This window comes from Nicotiana attenuata, unplaced genomic scaffold (assembly GCF_001879085.1).
Source record: "Nicotiana attenuata strain UT unplaced genomic scaffold, NIATTr2, whole genome shotgun sequence".
Taxonomy (NCBI): Eukaryota; Viridiplantae; Streptophyta; class Magnoliopsida; order Solanales; family Solanaceae; genus Nicotiana; species Nicotiana attenuata.
This window is the reverse complement of record NW_017674621.1, coordinates 37,945-63,496: the sequence shown is the minus strand read 5'-3', so window position 1 is coordinate 63,496 and position 25,552 is coordinate 37,945. Positions and strand designations below refer to the sequence as shown.

Below are 25,552 nucleotides of genomic sequence, written 5' to 3'. Positions count from 1 at the left end.
GGACCCCCCCCCCCTTTACTTGTTTATTTTCTTTTTTTCAGAATTTTTATAAAAGCTATAAATTTTCAGTTCTTAAAACTCCTTCTTTTACTTCAATCCTTTAAAAGTCTCTTTTAGATATTTAATTTCCCGCACTGTTTTTCTCCGAACCTCCGCCTCTTTTACTCCTTCGTTTGATTATTTGTACCAATTATTTGACCCCCCCTTTCTGCACTTATACATCCTTTAAACAATTATGAAATCGCCTATATCTAAACTTCAACACGCTTTTAATTTTTATACTTTCCTTGTTGCAATCATTATGTGAGAGTTGTCTTGTTTGCTTACTTGTTGTTTCCATTCAAAGTCACAATTATAGCATGGCCGGGAACCACACTAGTGGATCTTGGGGGGTGCCTAACACCTTCCCCCCGAGATAATTTCAAGCTCATACCCATTCTCTGGTTCTTCTTCTCTCTTGAATTTCTTAGTGTCCTAATGCACTTAATCATTAGGTGGCGACTCTTCTAAATTGCAAACCCAATTCCCAAAGGAAAAGAGTTGTCCGTCCAAATGTCATAAACCCGATTTTGCCTTTAGAAAAAGGGGGCATCGACAGAGGCAACATCCCATTCAGAGTTGCTTTCAGTATGGCACAAAACCCAGGTGATAATTTTTAGTTTCTTTTATTGGGAAAAATACAGAATTACAATAAGAAGAAAAATGCTTATTTATGATAGTTTTCAAGTTCCATTATATATGATCTATAATTACTAAGGAAAAAGTGGCCCTTTGTTTGCAAACAGCTCTATGCTGTTGTCAGCAGCGAAGTGTTCAAAATTTGAACACCCTTCGTTACTGGGCTATGCAAGGGTGTTCATGTTGGAGCCCATGACACACTACACAGGCCCATTATAGAACAGGCCCAATTGAAGAAGTTGCAGCTGATGAATCATCCCTGTTAATTAGACCCGGTTCATTGTAAATATAAATATAAAGTTTCACATTATTTTGTACAGACATTTTTACATATTAATAAAAGATCTCTATTCAGCTCAAGTTCTTCTCTCTTCATACGAACATTTCATCTTAGGGTTTCTCGTATGAATCTTGTTCGAGATCATGAAGAATTCGACTGTTTTCATGGTATCAGAGCTCGGGAGCTCGTAGATTTTATGTTTCCGCATCGATCGATGGTACCCTCGGTCAGTTTGGTTAGAGTTTGACTCCGTTAATTTTCTTGGATTTCGTCAAAATTGTTCTTTTTTGCTGAGGTTTTCTTTCGATCTCGACAGAAGGTTCGAAGCTAAGTGTTTTTTTTTCTTCAGTTTCGATTTTCAATTGGTAGTTGTTTTGCTGTTTCACGCTATAGCTATCATCAGTGCTGTGAAAATTGACTGACTTTGTGAAAGCCCTAATTTTTCTTCAAACCTAAATTTTCAATTGCATAATTTTCTATCGATGGCTCCTATTGACGATTCATCTGCTACTACTGCCACTACTTCTTCAACCTCAACTAGCTCTTCTTCTGTTGAACCGTCTCACCCTTTGTACCTGTACCCGTCTGATTCGCCTGGCACAATTTTAGTCACAAAGACCTTTAATGGCACGACTTATGGGGGTTGGAGACGAAGCATGTTTATTGGCTTATCATGTAAGAATAAATTGGGGATAATCAATGGGACAATCCCCAAACCTAGTGAAAACTCTGTGTTGTTTGAACCCTAGGTCCGTTGTAATGACATGGTGACTGCTTGGATACTAAATAGTCTAGACACTGAGATTAGGGAGAGTGTGATGTATACAGAATCTGCTCAAAAACTTTGGAAAGAAATCGAACAACGATATGGGAAAGCGAATGGGACTAAGGTGCTTCAAATCAGGAAGGACCTTGCTTCCATTTCCCAGGGACCCTCTAACATTGCTTCCTATTTCAGTCGCATTAAAAAGCTTTGGGATGAGTTGGCTTATTCAATCACTTATCCAGACTGTACATGTGGTTGTAAAGAGGCCTTTCAGAAGATCGAAGAAGAGCAAAAGGTTCATCAATTCCTGATGGGGTTGAATGAAACCTACACTAGCGTTAAAAGAAACTTTCTTCTAATGAAACCTTTGCCTGATATTGACAGTGTGTATGCTATGCTGATTGAGGATGAAAGCCAAGCTGAGGTACAAATTTCAAATTCAGTTTTTAGTCCAGAATCTGCCTCCTTTAGCACAAATGTTCAGAAACCTATGAATTCAAGGATGCAATTTGACACTACTAGGGAGAGTACCAGAGTTCAAAGGCCTTTTACTCAAAGGATAAATTTTGATCCTACTAAGAAGGGGAATTCTAGTTTAATGTGCCGATACTGTAAGAAGCCCGGGCATCTAATTGAAAACTGCTACAAGCTGCATGGGTACCCTCCAGGTTTTGGTTCCAAGTTCAGAAGGCCAACTGCATTTGCTCAAATTTCTGATCCCCCTGACATGGGAGCTACTGATAATTCTGCTTCTGAGAGCTCCAAGGTGATTCCACTTGACATTCTGGGCAACATTCTGACAAAAGAACAATATGATCAACTGCTCAATTTGCTCCAACAGTCCAAGATGTCCTCTGCCTCTCAAGACATTCCTTCTAGTTCAGCAAACTTTGCAGGTCTGATAGGTACTTCTGTTTTCAGTAATTCTACTTCTTATGTTTGCAATTTTACTAAAGTAGAGGATGACTTTTGGATCATAGACTCTAGTGCTACTAATCATATGACCCCTCACCAATCTTTACTAACTGATATTAAGCCCTTACCTTTGCCTTACCTTGTGACTCTTTCTAATGGGTACAAAGTTAAGGTCCATTGTATTGGTTCTCTTTATCTTTCTCCAACCATTTCTCTTCCTAATGTCTTACTTGTTCCTTCGTTTCATTATAATCTCATCTCTTTGAATCAACTACTTGTTCATCTTAAATGTTATGCCTTTTTTACTGCCTATGCATGTGCTTTGTTGCAAGGCCCTTTTCTGAAGAAGCCAGTGGTGCTTGGTAGACTTCAGAAGGGTCTCTACATTCTTCAGCCCAATGATCTTTGTGACTGTGATACTTCTTCTTCTAATTCCTCTGTAAATACCATAACTGCCACTGTTGATATAACGAATAAGAGCAGTTCTCTTTTATATCCTTCTGTGTGTGCTAATATTTCTACTTCTGCCTTGTCTGTTGATCATGCATGGCATTTGAGGTTAGGACATGCTCCTTTTGCTAAAATGAAGCATATTTCTTTTCTTGCTGATAAATTGCCTCCCAAACAATCTTTCATTTGTCCCATGGCTAGGCAACAAAGGCTACCCTTTCCTGAAAGTACCATTCACTCTACTACTCTTCCATTTGTCCCATGGCTAGGCAACAAAGGTTACCCTTTCCTGAAAGTACCATTCACTCTACTACTCCTTTTCAATTGATTCATGTAGACTTGTGGGGACCCTATCACCCCAACTTATAATGGTTTTAAGTATTTTCTGACCATTGTAGATGATTTTACTTGGGCCACTTGGACCCACTTGCTTTCCTCTAAATCCAATGCCTTCTCTATTTTGAAATCCTTCATTGCTATGGTCAGCACTCAGTTTTCCCTTCCTGTTAAAACTGTGAGATCAGACAATGCTTTTGAGTTGGGAGGAAGTAATGAGGCTAAAACCTTTTTCTCTGCTCAAGGTATCCTTCACCAGACTTCCTGTTTACATACACTACAACAAAATGGTGTAGTGGAGAGGAAACACAAACACCTACTTGAAACTGCCCGGGCACTCCTCTTTCAATCAAAATTGCCTCTCAAGTATTGGGGTGAGTGTGTTTTGACTGCCACCTACCTCGTCAATAGGTTTCCTTCCCCTCTACTTCAACGTAAGTCTCCTTTTGAGTTGTTGCATGGTTCCTCTCCTTCATTTGCACATTTGAAAGCTTTTGGGTGCCTATGTTTTGCTGCTGTCCCTAAGCCTTACAGAGATAAGTTCAAATCTAGGACTATTCCATCTGATTTCATTGGATATAGTTCTGGGAAGAAAGCTTATAAGTTGCTCAACCTCTCCAGCTCAGTCATTTTTCACTCAAGGGATGCGGTGTTCCACGAACACATATTTCCCTATTCTGATGCATCTACTTCTTCTCCTTTGTTTCCTCCTCTCCCTCATTTTTCTATGCCTGAGCATGTACCAATGCCTGACCATATTCCTGCTGCTATTCCTGTTTCTACCTCTTCCTCTATTTCTTCTTCTCATGTTCCATAATATGCTCCTAATCCTCCTCTTAGGAGATCTGATAGGCCTTCCAAAACTCCTCCTTATCTTAATGATTATGTATGCACAACTGTTTCTGGTTCTAATGTCTTACCCTCTTCTGATGTTAATTGCTTATTAGAGCCTCAATTTTATCATCAAGCTGTGTCTAACCCTGCTTGGCAAGAGGCCATGATAAAGGAGTTTTAAGATTTAGATGCCAATAACACCTGGACTATAATGCCTCTTCCATCAGGGAAGAAGGCTATACCTTGTAAATGGGTTTACAAGATAAAACAGCGGACTGATAGTTCCATTGAGAGATACAAGGCTAGGTTGGTGATTCGAGGGGATAGTCAACAGGAAGGAGTAGATTTTACTGAAACTTTCTCTCCAATGGTCAAGTTGACCACCATTAGATGTCTGTTGTCCATAGCAGCTAAGAGACATTGGACAGTCTTCCAACTTGATGTTAACAATGCTTTTCTACATGGGTATCTTGATGAAGAGGTCTTTATGAAAATACCTCCTGGTCTAACTGTTCAGTCCTCTCCTTCTACTACTCCTTTGGCTTGTAAGCTAAATAAATCCCTCTATGGTCTTAGACAGGCTTCTAGATAATGGTATGCTAAGCTGTCTTCGGCTCTTCAGTCCAAGGGTTTTCATCCTAGTGTTGATGACTATTCTTTGTTTCGAAAATTGCATGGGAATTCCTTGACCATAGTAGTTGTTTATGTTGATGATATATTGGTGACTGGGGATGATTTATGTGAAATTGTTGCCTTAAAACAGTTCTTAGATGATCAGTTTAAGATAAAAGATCTTGGTGGAATTCATTTTTTTTTCTTGGGCTTGAGGTTGTCAAGCAAGAAAATGGTTTTCTGGTTAATCAACACAAGTTCTTTGTGGAACTTCTTTCTGAGTTCCATTGTTCTGCTGTTACTCCTGTTGTTTCCCCCTTAGATCCTCATGTTAAGTTGTCAGCTGATTCTGGAGAATTGTTGCCTGATCCATCTGTCTATAGAAGATTGGTATGGAAGTTAAATTTCTTGCAGCATAATAGACCTGACATATCATTTACTGTTCAACATTTGAGTCAGTACATGTCTGCTCTACGGCTGGACCATTTGGATGCTGCTTATCATGTATTGAGGTACTTGGTGGCACACCCTTACTTGGTTTATTGTTATGTAATTCTCCTGATTTTACTCTCCGAGGTTACTGTGATTCAGATTGGGCAAGCTGTGCTGATTCTCGTCGGTCTGTTAGTGGCCTTATTGTCTTTCTTGGTGACTGCCCCATTGCCTAGAAGTCTAAGAAACAGCCCACCATTGCTCTATCTTCTGCTGAGGCTGAGTACAGGGCACTCAGGTTGTTGGTTGCTGAGGTTTCATGGGTCCTTCGACTTTTCGGTGAGCTTGGTGTGGCTGATCTTGTTCCCGTTGATGTTTTTTGTGATAGCAAACCTTCCATACACAACGCCAAGAATCCTGTTTTCCATGAACGTACTAAGCATATTGAAGTGCATTGTCACTTTGTTCGGGATGCCTTGAATGCTGGGCTCATTACTCTACACTTTATTTCTACTCGTTCTCAACTGGCTGACATTTTTACTAAGCCCCTTTTGGTAGCAGCCAATAGGCCTTTATCTCCAAGCTTGGAATGGATTCCCCTTCCAGCTTGAGGGGGGGTGTTGGAGCCCATGACACACTACACAGGCCCATTATAGAACAGGCCCAATTGAAGAAGTTGCAGTTGATGAAGCAGCCCCCTTAATTAGACCCGGTTCATTGTAAATACATAAATATAGAGTTTCACATTATTTTGTACAGACATTTTTACATATTAATAAAAGATCTTTATTCATCTCAAGTTCTTCTCTCTTCATACGAACATTTCATCTTAGGGTTTCTCGTGTGAATCTTGTTCGAGATCATGAAGAATTCGACTGTTTTCGGTTCAAAGTGTATTTTTGTTTATCAATAACAAGTACTACTAATATTTTATCTTAATAAGTATAATTTTTCGGCGAACGGCGAAGGGTGTTCAGTTTACCACCCTTGGCCACGCTGTGCCCCTGACTGTTGTGTTGTAGCTAGTGCAGAATTATCTGCAGCAAACATAATCCGAGTGTGTGTGTGTATATATATATATATATATATATATATATAACTATGCCTTATTAATTCTTCGAATCCAGAATTAGATTGTTGAGCTCTAGGTCTAAGAAAGTTTTTTGGACTCTACAACCTATGTATATCTTTGATTGATGATAGCCTAGCTTTTTTGAATTTTTTGGTATTTTTTTTCTTTTTGCAAGTATTTCTGCTTCAATTATGAAATTTATTTGAATAAGGTATTTAATACAATGACAACAAAATAAATATTGAGCAATCAATTTATAGGAATATGTAGTCAACATGCTGAAACAATTATATGGCATATGAATAACTCAAATTATTGAGAAGCAAATTAATACAACAAAAAAGAAAAAAGAAATGGACAAACAACATCTATAATTTTACAAAGAGAATTTAAAGATAAGGAAACAATAAACATAGATTTTTAATAATTCAAATATGATAAATTCTTCGAAAATATCAAGGGAAACTTTAAATTATGTGACAAACTTCTTAATCGGTGGAAATCCAAAAAAAAAAAAAATCAGCGTATGCTTTAAGACCAAGAATTACATTCGAAAATTATCTATATTTACCCGATAAAAAGATAATCTAAAATTAAAAAGTAGTTAAAAATTTTAGAAGATGAGAATTAGAGCATAATATATATGCGGCAATTATAAAGTTAAGTAAGAAAGATACTGTACATATACGGAATAAAATATATTATCTTCCGAATGTAAAGAATAATTGCTGACAAAATTCAAAACTTCACGTATTTGGTTCGCTATATGCATATACTGAACTTCCATAGAAAAAAGTTATACGGCAAAGAATCATGCTAGCTTTGCTCCTACTTCCACTTAGTTATTCTTCTAATATAATTTAGCTATGTTTTCCTCCATATTGCGTCTTTAGCGGTATATCCATGTAGATATATAGAGATAATCGAGCAATTATCTGATTCTTAATTTTGGCAAATAAAAGGTATTTCTTCTTACTAATTCTTTTTTGATAGGAAAATAATTGTGTTATGTTAATAGATTTTCCTTAACAATCAAGTTACCATACAATGATCCAAATGGATTATTTACAGAAATTTGAATTGTATTCTTTCGTCTATAATTATTTAGTGAAAGCTTTAGTTTAAAAATATTATTTTATACTACATAGCTCGAAATACACGTGCAACACACGTGTAGAGAGACTAGTATATATANTATATATATATATATATATATATATATATATATATATATATATATATATATATATATATATATATATATATATATATATATATATATATATCCAGAATTAGATTGTTGGGCTCTAGGTCTAAGAAGGTTTTTTGGACTCCACAACCTATGTATATCTTTGATTGATGAATGATAGCGTAGCTTTTTTGAATTTCTTGGTTTGTTTTTTTCTTTTTGCATGAATTACTTTTCCTCAATGTCGACGTATTTTGGCTTCAATTATGAAATTTATTTGAATAAGGTATTTAATACAATGACAACAAAATAAATATTGAGCAATCAGTTTCTAGGAATATGTAGTCAACATGCTGAAACTAATATATGGCATATGAATAACTCAAATTATTGAGAAGCCAAATTAATAGAAAAAAAAAAAGAAAAAACACAAACAACATCTAGAATTTTACAAAGAGAATTTAAAGATAAGGAAACAATAAATTAACATAGATTTTAAATAATTCAACTATGATAAACTTCGAAAATATCAAGGGTTTAAATTATGTGACAAGCTTCTTAATCGATGGAAATCCAAACAAAAAATTCAGCATATGCTTTAACAACCAAGAATTACATTCGAAAATTATCTATATTTACCCTGATAAAAAGATAATCTAAATTTAAAAAGTAGTTAAAAATTATAGAAGATGAGAATTAGATCATAATATATATGCGGCAATTTTAAAGTTAAATAAGAAAGATAATGTACATATATGGAATAAATCATATTATCTTCCGAATGTAAAGAATAATTGCTGACAAATTTCAAAACTTCACGTATTTGGTTCGCTATATGCATATACTGAACTTCCATAGAAAAAAGTTATACGGCAAAGAATCATGCTAGCTTTGCTCCTACTTCCACTTAGTTATTCTTCTAATATAATTTAGCTATGTTTTCCTCCATATTGCTTCCTTTAGCGGTATATCCATGTAGATGTATAGAGATAATCGATCTAGATGTTTAATAGTACACTATGAAGGTTATATACTTCACAAAATAGTTAATGTCGAAAGGAAGAGGATCCCAGGAAATTTATTCGAATCTAATTCTTTGGAAATTTTCTATTCCAATCAACAGCCTCTTACCAGGTGATACTGAGGAGGGCCGGACCCTTTTTTTATTTGTTTCTCTCTTTACTGTTCAAAGAAGAGGTGGTTTTATTAAGTGTATGCGCACTTTGTATGAGAAAGAAAGGATATAAACATAATGGTTGTTAAGCTATTTGGATTAGTCTTTTTATATTTGACCTTTGATATTACTCTACAGCAGCAACATCTCCACTTTACAGTATTTTTAATTAAATTGTTTGGATAGTTTTTTGTACGAAAATAATTGTGTTCTGTTAATAGATTTTCCTTAACAATCAAGTTACCATACAATGATCCAAATCGATTATCTACAGAAATTTGTATTGTATTGTTTCGTCTATAATTATTTAATCAAAGCTTTAGTTTAAAAATATTATTTTACAAAATTTTATACTACATAGATCGCACGTGTAGAGAGACTAGTGTAGATAAATCGAGGAGGGCTTCGTACAAAGCCAAACATATGTATTGATGACCCCAAGCCAAGATCGAGGAAAAAACATGTAGATGATCCTCAACGTGGTGAATTTCCGGTATGTGTTACTCGTCCAATAAAAGTGTTGCTTATGATATAGATGTAATTTTGGAAGTAAGAATTGATCTTCTGACGACAGTTAAAATACAGGTTGTCTTTAGGAGAAAAAGAAACTAAAAATAAATCCAAAATCGAGTTCCCTGGCCGATATAGCTTATTTTAATTCAGCGTCTGCTACAACCGGGGCGCAGGAGTAACAGGTTAAGAGCATATGTCCAGGGTATTCTAGTTTATTAAAAAATGGGTTGGATAATGAACTTTTTAAAAATGGGTCAAATATGGATAAGAACCATATTATCTATTTAGAAAATGGATAACCAATGGATAACTAATGGGTTTAACTTTTACATTTGTAAACCCTCAAATTGGGGGTTCCTCAAGTGTGGGAAATTAGGGATTCTCCCAAAAGTGATCATATTCAAGAAGTCATGGATAATATGGTTACCCATAGTATACGTCGGTTAACCCATTTTTTATCCGTATTAAATATGGGTCAGGTCAGATAATTGATCCGTTTTTTCATTACCCATTTTCGACCCGAACCATATCCAACCCGACCCGCCCGTTTGCCACTCCTACTGGCTGCTTTCTCGGCTTGAACTCGTGACTTATAGGTCACACAGAGACAATTTTACCGTTCATTCATGGCTTCCCGTCATATATGGTTAATGTTAAGTAAAAAAAAAAAGTCCGATGTAACTTCAAATTAGATCATGCAATATGGGATAAGATGTATTAATAATGAAGAAAACATGCAGAATTATAAGAGAATATATTCTAGTAGGAACCCTAACCTGAATTAGTTAATGTGACATGTTGATTCGCTAGTTCTAGCAATTACAAATTTGTTTTTCTGATACACAGAGGGAGTCGTATTAATTTATTTTTTTTAAAAAGCTAATACAAAGTGTAATTATTAACTACTACAAAAATTGACATGAACGGTGATTAATTTTGAGGTCGACAGTCAAATCCATGAGGTCGAAAAGCTAAGAAGTTATATAAATACTTCAAATCCGTAAGATCTTGGTGGTAGCACCATATACTTCAAATCCGTAAGATCTTGGTGGTAGCACCATAAACTGTCGATAATACACTGTTCAATATATCTCAAAACTAAAATGAGCATAGGAGTTGGTTTAACATCTTTTGAGCTTTGAGTATATATAGCAATTTGGTAAAACTTTTGTGGCACCGATTTATATCATTACAACTTACCATACAATATAATTGTTGGCACTGAGAGAGAAAAGTACTGGATTTCTCTTTGAACATTTGGATTTTTGCATTATTTTCTACAAACCCTTTGGCCTTTTTTCAAAATGTTGTTTATTACAGATAACTTTAAACATATTGGTCATTTTCCATTCACAGACTATTGGTTTATTTTGTAGTAATACTTACGCTAGCAAGGATGAAAAGATAGTGTTTCCAAAAGGGCAGAAAAAATCTTTGTAGTCAATTCATGTTCCCAAACTTCCAAATCCCACCATCTCATGATCTCCCACACCCACCAAATCATACTAGTAGTTTTCTAATTTGGAGTTCAGGAATGGCAGAGATAACAGATATTACAGTCAGTAATGCAACAGTTTTAGATATCCAAGACCATAATGTACATCATATTCTTTCTTGTCCAAGTTTGGCATCCAAGAAACATGATGACGCCTCCTCACTTTCCTCAGGCTGCTCTAAAAATATAAGCTTTATTCAAAAGGTGATCAATTCACTCTCCCAACTCTTTGATGCTTCATGTAACTAGTTTTCATTCTACCAAAGGACTTTAAATCTTGAAAAATGAAGATGTCTTATCTCATTTAACTTACATCTACTTGTCTATGAGTTGCGCACAATGGCGTAAGTACTCGGCACAGGTTTAGTGTTTGAGAAAGAAACTCTGTTAGGTGTGCGAATAAAACCTCACAGTAAAATAAGAAAAACGAGCTAAACTGTATAATATAAGGTAGTGAGATTTTTTGGAGTCATCAAGAGACTATCAGTCCATGTAACATCACAAGCATACAGACATAGGATATGGAGCCGGTTGATCAACAATTTTTTGTTTTCAATGCAGCTAATGGCAGAGCTTCTAGGCACCTACTTAATAATGTTTGATGGTTTTGCTGTAATGGTGGTGAATAAGAACATGGGTCTTCTTGGGATAGCAGTTTTGTGGGGATTAGATGTGATGATTATGATCTACACTGTTGGGCATGTTTCTGGTGCCCATTTTAACCCTGCTATCACAATTGCTTTTGCTACATCTAAGAGGATTGCATGGAGACAAGTAAGTTTCTCCATTAATCTCAGTTACAACAGGCATGAGCAAGAAAGGATAAACACCATCAAAAAATGTTTCAGGGATGTTTCAGTTCACTTTTTGGGCTACTTCTGTTTTCAGGTTCCGGCATATATATTATCACAAGTCGTGGGTGCAACTCTAGCAACTAGCACTGTGAACTTAATGTTCAAGGAAGAGCAACCTCAGTTTCTGGGAACAATTCCAGCTGGCTCAGATTTGCAGTCTCTTGGATTAGAATTCTTGATCACTTTCCACCTCATGATTGCTGTTGCAGGCATTGCAACGGATAATCGAGCTGTTAGTACCACTGCTTTTTTAGCGTCTTGATTATTACTTCAAATGTTAAGCTCTTAGGACTTCAGAATTTCACTTATTTTATCCTTCTCTCTGTTTACTGGGGCAGGTTGGAGAGCTCACTGGACTTGTCATTGGAGCTGTAGTCACAATTAACTCCATTGTTGCCGGGTATGCTAAATAGATATCTTCCGGTTTCCACTTACTCTGAACACATTTCAGAATGCATTTCTAAAGCTATCACATTTGGAAATAAAATGCTCTCGGAAGTGTTTGACAACCAAAACCATTTCACTTAAAGAAATTGCCATAATGTCTTGGAGAGTTTTAAAAAGTATGTTTTCCTAAAATAGCTTCAGGAAATAAACAGGAACAACTCAAAGTGGAGGAATACTACAGATTATCATCAATAATAGGAAGTTAAAACTAAGTGGAAAGCTACCTGTACAAACTGTGGAATGGACCTATATAAGAACACGATTTTAGAAAAATAAGAGTACAATGCCAACCCTCACAGATGAGTACGAGTAACAGTTTCTAGTTGTTCTTTTTGGAATCATCCCTCTTTCATTCTACATATTTGCCTAACTGGGCATATTTGGCTATTGTGATGTACAGGACTACTTCAGGGGCATCAATGAATCCCGTAAGAAGTTTGGGACCAGCAATTGTATCAAATTGTTACGAGAAACTATGGTTATACATGTTGGGTCCAATAGCAGGAGCTACAACTGGTATCTGGTTCTACAATGCCATGAGGTTTACAATTAAGCCCTCTGATGAAGTCACTAAGTTTCTTCCCTTCCTCCGAAGATTAGCCCAAAACAAAGTTTAAATGACAAATACTACTGCCCCGGTATGGTTGATTAACCACTTGTCAGACCCAAGCTTATGTGTTTCAGAACAGAAGATCATCCCAAAATAAAGCTTAATGAAAAAACTACTGTTCTGGTCCTCAATGCAAGTTCATTAGAAGATAGACCCCATTTGGCTGCTACCATATATAATATCTCTGAATTTCCCTTACTGTTTAGCAAATCTTTAGATATATTCTTCCACTGAGGCTCTCCACGAAGCATTTTTGAGGTAAAGCATTTTGAGGTTTTACCAGAAGAAAGTACTTTAATGAGCATGGTAAAGCGGTAGCTTCATAAGCACGCTAAATTTCCTCGAACTCTGTCCATATAGGAAATGACTATATCACCAATGTTTCTAGAAGATGCTTACAGGAAACTTTTAGGAAATGGAAAGTACCTAATCTAACATTTGTAAACTTCAGGAGCACGATGTTATACTTGTCAAAGAAAAATGTTGACTTGAAAAGTATATTTTCATAGAATTACTTGAAAAGCAAAAACCAGTCACTATGCGTACATGTCGACATAGGTTCCAATCGGGGAAAGAATCAACAGACACCTACCAGTTATGTACAATTAAAAGAGAAATGAAAGCATAATTTTAAGGGATCAAACCAGAAGCTTTTCGACTACCTTTCAGTTGGTGGGTTGTTCGGTGAACCCGCACGACTGTTTGAATCATGCCTCAGTCTTAGTCTTGGAATGATAAGAGGTTTGCAGCAAAGAAGAGCGAAAAGAAATTCCATGGTAAACAACATCATGCTAACCCACACAAATAATGTTGTCTTCCAATACCATAGCATTCTTTTCAGAAAAGGAAGTTCAGATTCCAGTGTTAAAGAGGCAGCATACATTTCAGGAACTCCACCTCCAGCTTGGAACTCAGCTCGTTGCTCAATGATCACCCTCAAGCATGCCGTTGGAACGAAACCTTCAGAGAAACCCTTTAAGTATACCTTCAACTTTTGGGATTCTGATGTATATCCGGTGACAAGAGGAGCAGCCTTAAGGAAAGTAGAGAAAAGGCGTATAGGATTGCTTTTGAATTGCAACATACAGGGTCGCCTGGAGCTCGCTAGCACTTTACCATTAGCAGTGAGGAAATCCACCCTCACCTTCAAGGTAAGAAACAAAAAAGTTACTAATCCATTAAGGTAAGACATCAGATGTAGAAATGCATAGCAGACCACCAATTCATTCAGTTCAAGAATTTGGGTCAACAATGTAAACCTCAACTTTGTATTCCTAAAATAGGCGGTAGGCTTGAAGTTCTACCAGGAATGAATCAATGAAATTAATCATACCAAGTCCTTCAATCCATACACAAAGAAATGTACAAAGTGAAACTATAAGGGCAGGTGCAGACATGTTAAATTGGGAGAAGTTTTATTTTGTGCCTCATACAACTGACACTAGTTGTATGAGGCTCCTTTTTGTCACACAAATTTGTGGACCCCAATTTTATACTTCTGGGTCCACAGAAATCTGGGTCCACAAAACTGTGAGACAAAAAGGTTGCCTCATACAACTAGTTTTAGTTGTATGAGACACAAAATAAAATTTTCCTTAAATTGGTAACAGGAGAAAGAAATTAATGTCAAATCAAGCTGGCACGGAATGTCAAATCAAGCTGGCACGGACACCACATACCCCCAAAAAATTATGTCAAATCATTAGGAGACAAACATTTCATTCTTACAAATATCTCCCTTCCCCCAGCCCCAGGGTCTCCCATCTCTTTTTTATTATGCAGATTTTTCGAAATGTATGTGCATTGAAAAATTCTCTAGCTTAAAAACCTAAGCCATGTAATACACAAACCAGATACACAGCCGGCAAAACAGATGTCTAAAGCTTATTTAAACTCAAACTTCTCTCTTTGTGTGCATTAATTAAACTAATCTGGAAGATAATTATAATCAGTTTGCAACAGCAAAACCATGCCTAGAAACTTATCCGCAATCTAAATTTATAACATATCTCTATCCTCGCAGAAAACACAGGACAACGTAACAAATATGGCATAAATGTACTCCAGGCAACTTGCATAGCTATTTGGACTACTTCTTAGGCATAAACTGAAGCAACAACTTGATAATCAGGTCAACAAACCCATGTTGATGAACACTTAACAAGAAGAAGTTCCAATCACCGTTGTTCTGTATCTAGCAGAAAAATTACATAGAGTATCAACCACAAAAGTCTCTGGCGTATATACCTGAAAAACGCCCAGATTTCGGTTGTAATCAGACTCCGGCAACGTTAATGAAACAGTAACCTGCAACTGATGATTAGGTGGGATAACTCGCACCCCATCAACCATCCCAACCTCCACTTGATCCTTACTACCTACACCACAGGTCACACCTGGACTCCTTATTACAGGCACATATGCAACTGGGCTTTTTGCTGTATAATCAAAATTCAAGGGCTCGTTCATCCTGATCGGCTCTTCCACCATAATTCTCATCAAGATGCCACCCATTATAAAAGCCGATACCAGCAATCCAACCAAAACAACACATACATACACAGACCACAAACATCCCCATCCGAGTTTCAACCCCAACTTCCACACTGACCTCTGCTCCTTCAACCATTCAAACACAAATCCAAAACTCCTCATAAACTTGTGCATCACATATCTTTTTCCACGCCTCATTATTTGAAACGGATCCATCACAAACATATACGTGCTATAAATTACCCATACAGGAAACGAAAACAACTTTATCATCAAACTCACAAAAGTAATCAACATATTCACTTGAAAGCCAACAGCTTTTATCACTAAATTGGCTAAATCAAACAAAATATTCGAACTTGAATCATCACTTCCTCTCAAATGCGAATCAACTATCTCCGAATTATCTATTCCGTCATTGTTCACATCCGTAATTACAGAATCCTCTTTCAACATTAAATGATCATCGTTTGAATTACCTATTACTACACTATTCGCATTCATAACCGTCGAAATCTCCTTATTTTCTTCATCAACACTACTTTTTTGTCTACCTCTGCTCAAATCAAGCTGCATTGAGTTCGAATTTTCTATATAATTCAAACTTCCATTTTTATCCTTCTCCATTGACATAAGCTTTCTCTCTTTAGAATTCAAATAACTCTCAGGACTTACCGAAGGTCTAAACTTAGCCGAATCGTTACCAGAATCACGGTAAGAAAGAGGTCGCCGGCGCCGGAGAGACGACGACGGAAAATCTTCATTTTTCGGTGATCGATTAAGGTTTATGACAGCCTCCGATCCGCCAGTTTCCGCGTCGGAAAAGCTGTCGTTGCAATCGTCGAAGGGAAATTCCTCTGGCGCATCGTCGAATAGGTCTCCGTTGTTGGCTTGCTTGTTTGGTTTTGTATCTTCCATAACCTACACGAACAAATGCATTACAAATACGCAGCGAATACGTATATACGATTCTACGATTGTGGAGCGTACGTATTTTGGAGCGCGAAAGAGGAGCTGAAATCAGGGTTCAGTTTGATGAAGAAGAAGAAGAAAAGGAAATGAAATTTTGAACAGGAAAAGGAAAAAGGAAATTGATACTTGCAAGAAAACAAACTAATTTGCTGATGCACAGGTTGTACATTTAGCTTAAATATCTGTACATTGATCAATAACGGATAACGAGCATAAAATGGGTGAAGGTAAACCGCCAAACGGCTCTCTTCTGTGTGGAATTCACTTGAGATGGTGTAATTCTTAATTTTGAGTTGTACAATACTTGAAAAGAAAAAGTTATGCAATACATTTGCGAAGAAGATGTTACTTTAACTCAATTATTCAATTAGAAAATACCTTATCAGGCTGAGGGTGGGTTTGTTGTTGCTGCTTATCACAAGATGAATAAATATTTCTTTTTGTCTTACAAAAGATAATCGTTGTTATTGGTTTTAAAATGTTACTTAACTAATTGTTGGATAGTAGAAACCGGTTTACCTCCTTAATAAACTAACTCACCGTCAATTTAGATTAGTAGGGCTATCTCTAAAAAAGCACTACATTCCCAGACGTTATGTTGTACTCCCTCCGTTCACTTTTATTTGTTCACTAAGGACTTTATACATCTCTTTAAGAAATAATAAATGAAGTGCATAATTTACTATGATACTTATATTAATTGATGAATATTTTTAATGAATTTGAAAAAATAATTTGAAATGAGTAATTAATACTATGGTATAATAAGAAGAAAAAATCATCTTTCTCTTGATATGTTAAAAGTGACAAGTAAACTAAAAATTTATTTTTAGAATACTGAACCAATAAAAGTGAACGGAAGGAGTATCATGTTTCACTATTGCTTGAGTTGGTGCCCCTAATTTAGAGGAAATAGACGACTTGGACCGTCCACTTAGGAATCCGTACGTGCTTACCGACTCGGAATTTGGGGAGGTAATTAAGACTGGGGTATGGGTGAAGCAAGACACCATCGTTTGTTGAATCTAAACATGCACAAGTAATGATTCATTTTCAACTGAATGCATGACTTAAATGTTTCATCTTTTTTCTTTTAACTCAATTGAATAATGAGTATAAGGCACTGAAATCAAATAATATTAAAATTCAAGCAATTACAAGATAAGAATTAAATGAAATCAGAGATTTTAGCTCTTCATTATCTGTAGCCAAAAGAGCAATATTTTGTCACCGCCACAATTACATCTAATCCAAAATATTACAAGTTTGCTGCATTACAACTTTTATTACAAAACATGGCAAAAGCCCAATTAAGATACAGATCTCAAATCTAGTACTGCTTGATTTGATGAAAACATCTTTTCAGATATCTGGTTTAAATCTGTTCCAACAAATACAGCAGATGAAGTCGCTAATCCATTGGTACTCATTATCGTTACTTCTTTTTATAGAGCTCCGCAACAAACTATAAACTACCTTAGATTTGCATGACGAGTGAATTGCTCAATATTTATTCTTTTACGAATAAAAATGGGATCCACATATGGTATCATCTTGAGTTTGATATTTGCCTTGCTTCTATGTCCTGTAGTCTGAGGGTAACAGCCCTCTTGTGGGCATCCAAACCCTCAACTTCGGCCATTTTCTCCACATAGGGGCCAAGATTCCTCAGCCCTTCTTCTGTTAAAGACTGCACAGTAATGTATTTCAAGAAAGAGTCTAAAGAGACCCCACCATACATCCGTGCATACCCGTAAGTTGGCAGAACATGGTTAGTTCCACTTGCATAATCTCCTACACTCTCAGGTGTCCACTGTCCCATAAATACAGAACCTGCAAGTATTCAGAGTTGATTATTTATAAGTTAGATTGCCAAAGGGAGACATGATTGATTAGTAAGTTGCTATTGATGGTAAAATATGAACCTCCAACCTAACTTTCCTGGTACCCATATCAACACAGAAGACATCAGAAATAACACATGAACATGCATATTTTTGAGCTGTATACTAAAGAGCCCAAGTCGGGACAAACATTAGACAGCTTCCACAAGTCGGACAAACCACTTTGACAAAGACAACAACAACCCAGTGGAATCCCACAAGTGGGGTCTGGGGATTGTAATGTGTACACAGACCTTACCCCTACCCTGGAGGGCAGAGAGGCAACTTTGACAAAGAAGTTCTGGAAAAAGCAATTGTCACCACTGATCAACACAAGTATTTGGTGCTTGACAGTGTGTCAACGTCGCAAGGGGGACAAACAAAGTTACACAAATAGACACACACACAACACAGATCGAAAGGCCAATAATTCAACATTCATCATACCCTCTTCAAGTTTCTGAAATTTCTCTTGATATTTTGAGATTGTTCTCCAGTTTTTACAACAATGAACAAACAGTTGAGTTTATAGTAAATGAGTTTTGCTTAAGTTTACTTGCTAAGTCTGTCTTTTTTCTATTTTCTTTTTTCTTTTTTGAAATGGAAATCCGTCACTTTTTACTTAGCATCGTCCAATCTCTCAAGAGTTGCAATATAGGTGTGTCTCTGTTCGAAAAAACAGGCTCTCTCCATAAAATACAGTTTCAGCCAACTGTAAGCCATATAAAAAAAGCCTTCTTTCTGATGTAGTTAGGTTATTAGTGTGTAGAAGTTGAGTACTGCAGGGAGTTATCTTTTTTTGCCTTATCTACGATATTGTAAATCAGATTACAAGCCCAGAAGTAAAAATAAATGTCATGTCTATCATAAGAACCATGTGACAAATGGAGCCAGCAGTTCCAGCCACCATCAGTAGTGAATTTCTTTTAGAGCTTATCTGAGGAACCCAAGCGGACTAAAATAACCATGCCAAAGAAAAAAAAAAGGCTAGTCAACTACGCCATCTAATAGAAATGACGGTGTATTCAACTCCCTACCGAGAAAGGAGATGGCATAGATCACTAGTGAAGAAACTTGTCCGCCTTGCCATTGGCCAGCCAACCTGACCCTTCTATTTGACACCTTGAAGAGCTAAATCATAGAGTTTGAAGGAATAAAAGGGAAAAAACTATCAACCTTATACAGTCTAGAGCTGAGATAACAATAACATTACGTGTTCAATACACACACATCCTTAAACCACAAAAATTAGGCATAGAGATTAAAGATGTCAATAGATAAAAAAAAACACCACAAGACTAATGTATTAACCAGCTGGATGGTGAATGCAAGGAAAAAATAGAAAATGAAACAGAAATCTGTGGTAAAAATGCTGTTAAATTGTACCGAGGGTCTCCCGGAAACAGCCTCTCTACCCTCAGGGGTAGGGGTAAGGTCTGCATAAACTCTACCCTCCCCAGACCCCACTAGTGGGATTATTACTGGGTTGCTGTTGTTGTTGTTGCTGTTAAATTGTATGGAGAAGTTGTGTTATATGGAGGATCACGAAGGGCAGGACAGAAAACTCACTCAAAGGAATTTAAAGATAAGAAGAATAAAGATGAACATATTACCCACTGTATATCACACATTAACATTGCTAAAATAGAGAGAAGCTTGAGGAAAATATTTCATGGATACATCACAATCGGCGACCTCAATAGCCAAAACAAACTAACAGAAGAGTAGATATGCCAAATGGAAAAGTAAGGTAAAACTTAGCAAGCACTTAAAGTACCTGCATTCTCAATTAAACTTTCCCACTTCTCAGCTTCATTCACATTGATTATCAGATGCTCAGGTGCATACATGTTTGAGAAGGAAATTGCCTGAAAAAGATTGTGATTCAAGTCCACGAGATAAAGCCTATAGCTGACAGAGAAATTTACAAGGAAATTGCACCCACATTGATGATAATTCAATTTTTTTAAATATGTTTCAGGAAGAATTATATAATGATAGCAAGCACACATTCAACTGTATGCAAATTACTGCCAGCCAAGACCGACAAACATACCTCAAGCATATCCTGTGCTAACACAGTGAAGCTGTGGCTAAGTGCCTGAAGTGCAAATTCTCCCCTTGGAAGGGCTTGGCACTGCTTCCTAATTTCCTCTTGAATAGCATTTAGATCAACACCATCCCCAGCAATAACCAGTACGACTTGGCTATCTGGCCCATGCTCTGCCTGAAAATTGCATTTGAGGTGATAAGCTTTTGCCATGAACGATAGGAATTATTGAAAGTTTCAGTTCAATCTGTGTTAACAGTTAATCTCCTTCACTGCAAAATCCACCAATCTTCTTATTTTGATATCCGAAGAGACATAAGCACTACTAATGTGAAATAAAAAGAGCACCAGATTCAGACACAGGATGAAGGGAGGAAAACATAATCAAGCAGCGAAAAGTGGAGCTAATACCTGTGAAAGTAAATCTGCTGCCACATGGACAGGACTGGAATGCTTGTCAGCTATAACAAGGACTTCTGAAGGCCCAGCTGGCATGTCGATTGAAACCATAGCTTCGCTGTTCTGTTGAGAGAGAGTACTATTGAGCAAAAGACAACTGGAGGTGAGGAGAATAGACTTTTGGCAGAGTATTTGTTTCAAGTGAAATTTATTTACAATTCTGATATCCCTAACCTAAGATTGCCTCTTACTTGAAACCAATACCTGCAGAATCATTTTTGCAGCGGTGACATACTGGTTCCCAGGCCCATATATCTTCTCAACCTGGCATAGATGGTAATGTACATAATGCTTCCCCTTTATATTATTATCAAAATAAGAAAAGGAGAGTTCGACTGTAAAATGCATGCCATGTTAAGGAAAACAGAAATCCAAAGGCCAATATGAAAGGAAACCCACTTCATTAAGATATCTACAAGTTAACCACAGGTTTCAAGGACACCCAGGGTAGTAGCCTTACAGATGTACAAGGAACAGATACAATGTGTCTGCTAAAACATGCCATAATTACTTTCCTGAGTACGAAAAATAGCCAGTGTAACAATAAGGATCAACTTTCACTGTACACAGGGGAATCTTCCTTGATATATATTCTGATTAGTGATTGCAATCATATCACAAAACTTCTTTTTTTATAAAAAAGAAACTAAGTCCATGTAATCATGTCTTCCTCGTCGTTCTCTTCTATGTATTGATATATGTTTTCTATAGAAAATCTTTGACGTCTTCCTATTCACAGTCCTATTTGGCCCTCCTAACCAAGAGATCTCCAGTGAGTTATCCAACCCAACTCCAATAGGGCTCACAGGTTTGAAAACAAGGGAAGTATAAACTCATCCCTACACCCTGCTTGTACCGAAATACCAGACTTCAGTCAACAGAATGGTTCGAACTCGTGACGTGCACCTAACCCACACTTCATAATTGTGTACCAAATGCCTGAAGCGAGATTGGTTCCTTTAGGAATAACAATTCAGCACATGCCTATTTAATCAAAGCTCGTGCTTCGATTACCGTTCCTGCCTAGACATCAATGTCCCTATTTCAAGCAATAGCAAAGACATCGTGTTTTAAAGGAAATATGAACTGATGAAAAGGATGCATAGATTCTTTTCCATCAACCCTTGTCCAATTATTAAAGTTATACTTTTTGCATGAATAAAACAACTATTGCCCAATCCTAAACTAATTAGATCATCTATATGAAGGTTCACTATTCGTGTGTCATTGCAAGAATACTCTAGAAATATTACATGCACGTCTACTCCAGGATTAATTGCCTGAAAGTACTCATGTTAATAACATTTATTCTGTGTTGCGTGCATAAGCTCAGCAAAGCAATAGAAGTATACCAGTGCTTGTATGATACAATATGCAAGGCTTCAATTTTTAAGGTGAAAGTTGTACCTTTGGGCAGGATTCAGTGCCCCAGGCCATAGCAGAAATTGCCTGTGGATTTTAAAAAGGTTACAGTAAATGGACCTTAAAAAGTTTAAGTTCGGAAAAAGAAGTAAGAAATTAAGTAAATATATCAAATGCAACGTCCGCTCATGAACACAAGACCAATGAAGCATATCATCTTATACCTGAGCACCTCCAGCTTTAAGGATGTGGGTCACACCTGCTTTCTTGGCACAATAAAGCACTTCCTACAAGAAATGCGTCCAAGTAAATGGACATTGATACTTAAACTTATACCAACAAAGTAAGATGGTAAACAAATACCTTGCAAATGCTGCCATCCCGAGAAGGTGGAGTTGCAAGTACAACAGTTTTACACCCAGCAATTTGTGCTGGCTGGCCAAAAGGAAAAAATGATGATTACTCAGGGAATTAGCATTGGAAGAAATGATTAGTGAGAGCAAGAAATTAACATGGAAAATTGAATCACCATACAACTGAAAGCATCAGAGCTGTTGAAGGTAAAACAGCAGTTCCACCGGGAACATAAAGCCCTACAGAGGCAATGCTCCTAGCCACACGCTTACATCTTACACCCTGGCAAAGTAAGAAATATGAAAGTTCAATGAAGTAAGAGTGCCAACACAATGCTGCTATACAAGCCCACACAACTGAGATCAAACCTATACAATATCCACAACTTACATGCATGTTCTCCACAACTTTCTCAACAGGCTTTTGAGCAGCATGAAAGGCATGTATGTTGTTATATGCCACATCAAATGCTTCTCGAACAGCTGAATCAAGCTGAGTCAAAGGAAGAATTAGTCAGATTGGAAATAAGAAAAACCGAAGTCAATTTTCTTTCAAGAAAAAAATTTAAAAGAAAGGAATACGAAAGGGGACAAAAAATCCTAAACACAATTCAAACTACTCTCTTTAATCCCCATCGATCGCATCAATATGGAAAATTATGTATCTAATACATACCTCAGGATCTGGAAGCTCATTGACATCTTCAACTATCTTATCCAGTACAACTTTGTCGAACCGTGAAGTGTAACTGCCCAGGAAGTTATAGATATCATATCAAAGTAACATCAAGACAAAAGGACAGGTTAACTTTTCTACAGTGGCGTCTTTTACTTTCGAATGGAACTATTAACTCTTAAAGAATGATAAGTGATGAATAAGGAATAAAAAAACTGAAGATTTTCGTAGGTTCTATAACTATTTAATCTAAACTTAGGGATATTATGATGGCTTGAAAGTTTGAACTTAGTTTGACCAGAAAAGCTAAAAAATGGCAACTAAAGTTGATAAGAATCAATACAGAGAGTAAAAACAAGCTGCAAAAGCACAGTAGCAACCTTCATCTTTGGTCGAAACTGAAATTATTAGCTTTAATTAATGAACTTATATTTAAAAAGTTGACACACCAGGAAGTAGTTTGAAATGTTGGTCCAGGGTTTCCTAAAGGAACTAAAAAGGGAGAGAGAGTATTGATAATAGGCAATACAGAATCATTAAGTTTTGATACTTTATGTTTAGGCTTATAGTTGAAAAGACACAAAGGTCACCAAGTTGGATCTGCTAAATGGAACCTTGTCGCTTCTTTTCGCTTTTCGCTTTTAAGAGGAGTTGACCAGAGATTGAAATTACGAGCATAATAAAGCTCATCTTTATGTCACTTATTTAGATCATTTTGGCTCATCCAACAGGAATGAGGACACACAACATAATAGAGATGTCCTTTACATCACTCATTAATATTATACAAATTGTTTATAGTTTGACAGTGCAGCACCTCCAGATGGAGCATTTCTTTGGTATTTGCTGAGGATCAATAACACATGTTCGGCATTATTTTGTTTTTCTCCTTAAAGCATTAAAGGTGAACACATGTTTTGCATTCTTATGGAAAGTGAACCTGAAATTAAGGGGATTTTCACATAACAGATGCAGGATAATATTTGTTGATGAAACAAACACAGTCACTAAGGGATAAATATAAAACAAGCACTAACTCTTTAACTGCAGCATCACCTCTATTACGAACATCATCAACAATGGGTTGAACCTGATACAATTAATTCAACAATCACAGCAAGTCTACTAAATTGAACCGTAAATAAATAAGTAATTTGAAGGAAAAAATATAAAATCAGTTCACGAAGCATTGTTAACTCACTGTGCTGAAAATGGAGGAGAAATCAATGCGGGGACGAGCTTTGAGGCTGTCAACCTCAGAAGCTGAAAGCTCTGATAACCTATAGGACTTCATTGAGCACCTAATTGACTTACGAAATAACCCTGTCAATAACGATCAAAAACAACATGACACATTACCCAACAGTAAAATCTCTATAAAGACACATTTAATTTAAAGTATGGCACTTTCTGATGGTTTTCACCAATAAGAACAACTACAAGCAATTGACAACAAAAAAATCATGTGTGAAATGCTACATAACAATTTCTTTAGTCTATTAACTTACTGCAAAAGAAGGAACTGCTGAAAGTAATACCTGCAGGCAGATAAGAACATTTCCGATAAAATACAGTATTGCGTGTAGGAATGGCCCGAAGATTACTAGCCAAGCTACAGGACCTATTCAATGATAGAATTCTGCAGTCCATCTATATTCTGACAACAAACTAAAATTAGACTCTTCTCTCAAATAAATCAGTAATCTTGGTACATTAAAAGGTTATATCTTTTGTAAGACAATGTATTAAAATAAATTCAATATTAGAGTCTAGCTCTAATAAACAATAATATATGTAGAGTATTATCTTCTAATAGAGACAATGTGTTTACATTCACTCAAGTGCCCGTCTGGATAAAGCAGATCGAATTATATAAAATTTAGAAACCCTTATAACACATGCTAAAATTCAATCTTTTCGGGCGCTTATTCTTTTCTTTTTGGGTGAAGAGAAATGCCTAACAAAACTTTTAAGACAAATGTTGAAGACGAAAAAGAAAAAGAAGTATGATTTTATAACGTACAAGTAGAAGACGTCGCCGGAGAAAGAGATGGAGCGGAGCAGAGTCGCCGGTGGCGGCGGAGTGAGTGGATTTCGATACGAATTAAAATGGAAGAGATTGGAGCTCTTGTACAAGGCGCTTGAAATGTTGCACTTGGAAGTTAGGGGTCGGCTGATTAGTCAACAAGTTTACTTCTTGCAATTGATCCACTTAATTAGCTTTATTAATAAATTAACCCATTGTAAATTTTACTTCTTTCATTTTAGACCCTAGGCCCTTGCTCACGTCTTTGAGCTACATTGCGTATTGAGCTTCGCCCATTTCATAGGCTTATGAATGAAAATCTCGTCTTTATTTTACTTTGGCTTCTTAGCTTAGCATAGCGAGTCTGAAGAAGGATAGGGCTAGGCCTAAGAATCATCAGGGTGCAGTAATTAGGTAGAACATGTTTCTATTTCAACTTTTATATGTCTAAGAAGGTAGGTGGAGATCATTTGTGTATCACCTTGGTGTAAATTATTGATGATGAGTGTTAATGGATAGTTAGCTTATGCGAGGTATCTAGATGTCATCCTTTTTAGATAAGTTTGTAGGTTGGGGTTGTTTCCGTGAATGTGTTATGGAAATCATATAAGTATAAGAGGC

The 25,552-nt window shown here is 36.5% G+C and overlaps 4 protein-coding genes across 6 annotated transcripts; 2 read left to right on the top strand and 2 right to left on the bottom strand.

Annotated features, from left to right (window-relative positions):
* Window positions 1–1,440: 1,440 nt before the first annotated feature.
* LOC109219019 lies at window positions 1,441–4,242 on the top strand. The gene is made up of 3 exons (XM_019383418.1): window positions 1,441–1,633; window positions 1,754–3,367; window positions 3,488–4,242. The coding sequence occupies exons 1-3, from the start codon at window positions 1,441–1,443 to the stop codon at window positions 4,240–4,242; spliced, it is 2,562 nt and encodes an 853-aa protein (XP_019238963.1).
* Window positions 4,243–11,190: 6,948 nt separating this feature from the next.
* On the top strand, window positions 11,191–13,062 carry LOC109219022 (aquaporin NIP1-1-like). The gene has a single exon (XM_019383424.1). It carries the CDS (start codon window positions 11,302–11,304, stop codon window positions 11,860–11,862), a length of 561 nt encoding a protein of 186 aa, XP_019238969.1. The 5' UTR covers window positions 11,191–11,301; the 3' UTR covers window positions 11,863–13,062.
* A 78-nt stretch (window positions 13,063–13,140) lies between these two features.
* Window positions 13,141–16,429, bottom strand: LOC109219021 (seipin-2-like). The gene is made up of 2 exons (XM_019383423.1): window positions 14,905–16,429; window positions 13,141–13,801 (listed from the first exon to the last, which is right to left on the bottom strand). The coding sequence occupies exons 1-2, from the start codon at window positions 16,066–16,068 to the stop codon at window positions 13,316–13,318; spliced, it is 1,650 nt and encodes a 549-aa protein (XP_019238968.1). The 5' UTR covers window positions 16,069–16,429; the 3' UTR covers window positions 13,141–13,315.
* Window positions 16,430–17,290: 861 nt separating this feature from the next.
* Window positions 17,291–25,269, bottom strand: LOC109219020 (histidinol dehydrogenase, chloroplastic). Of its 3 annotated transcripts, none has more exons than XM_019383420.1 (15): window positions 24,929–25,096; window positions 24,444–24,562; window positions 24,107–24,228; window positions 23,943–23,995; window positions 22,906–22,978; window positions 22,621–22,722; window positions 22,411–22,512; window positions 22,240–22,311; window positions 22,101–22,163; window positions 21,922–21,963; window positions 20,719–20,778; window positions 20,467–20,577; window positions 20,062–20,232; window positions 19,783–19,873; window positions 17,291–17,955 (listed from the first exon to the last, which is right to left on the bottom strand). In XM_019383420.1, the coding sequence occupies exons 2-15, from the start codon at window positions 24,553–24,555 to the stop codon at window positions 17,672–17,674; spliced, it is 1,458 nt and encodes a 485-aa protein (XP_019238965.1). In that variant the 5' UTR covers window positions 24,556–24,562; window positions 24,929–25,096; the 3' UTR covers window positions 17,291–17,671. The 3 variants fall into 3 exon arrangements, with proteins under 3 accessions (XP_019238965.1, XP_019238966.1, XP_019238967.1); XM_019383421.1 differs by having other exon boundaries at window positions 24,444–24,555; window positions 24,929–25,078; XM_019383422.1 differs by lacking the exon at window positions 24,444–24,562 and having other exon boundaries at window positions 24,929–25,269.
* Between the last annotated feature and the right edge of the window lie 283 nt (window positions 25,270–25,552).

Coding starts and splice junctions, on each gene's coding strand:
- LOC109219019 (XM_019383418.1), top strand. CDS start 1,441: ATGGCTCCTATTGACGATTCATCTGCTACTACTGCCACTACTTCTTCA. Junction 1,634..1,753: donor CATGTTTATTGGCTTATCAT/GTAAGAATAAAT, acceptor TAAATAGTCTAG/ACACTGAGATTAGGGAGAGT. Junction 3,368..3,487: donor CCCATGGCTAGGCAACAAAG/GTTACCCTTTCC, acceptor TGACCATTGTAG/ATGATTTTACTTGGGCCACT.
- LOC109219022 (XM_019383424.1), top strand. CDS start 11,302: ATGCAGCTAATGGCAGAGCTTCTAGGCACCTACTTAATAATGTTTGAT.
- LOC109219021 (XM_019383423.1), bottom strand. CDS start 16,068: ATGGAAGATACAAAACCAAACAAGCAAGCCAACAACGGAGACCTATTC. Junction 13,802..14,904: donor GAAATCTGGGCGTTTTTCAG/GTATATACGCCA, acceptor CTTACCTTGAAG/GTGAGGGTGGATTTCCTCAC.
- LOC109219020 (XM_019383420.1), bottom strand. CDS start 24,555: ATGGACTGCAGAATTCTATCATTGAATAGGTCCTGTAGCTTGGCTAGT. Junction 23,996..24,106: donor TCTCCTCCATTTTCAGCACA/GTGAGTTAACAA, acceptor TAATTGTATCAG/GTTCAACCCATTGTTGATGA. Junction 20,779..21,921: donor GCACTGAATCCTGCCCAAAG/GTACAACTTTCA, acceptor CATCTATGCCAG/GTTGAGAAGATATATGGGCC.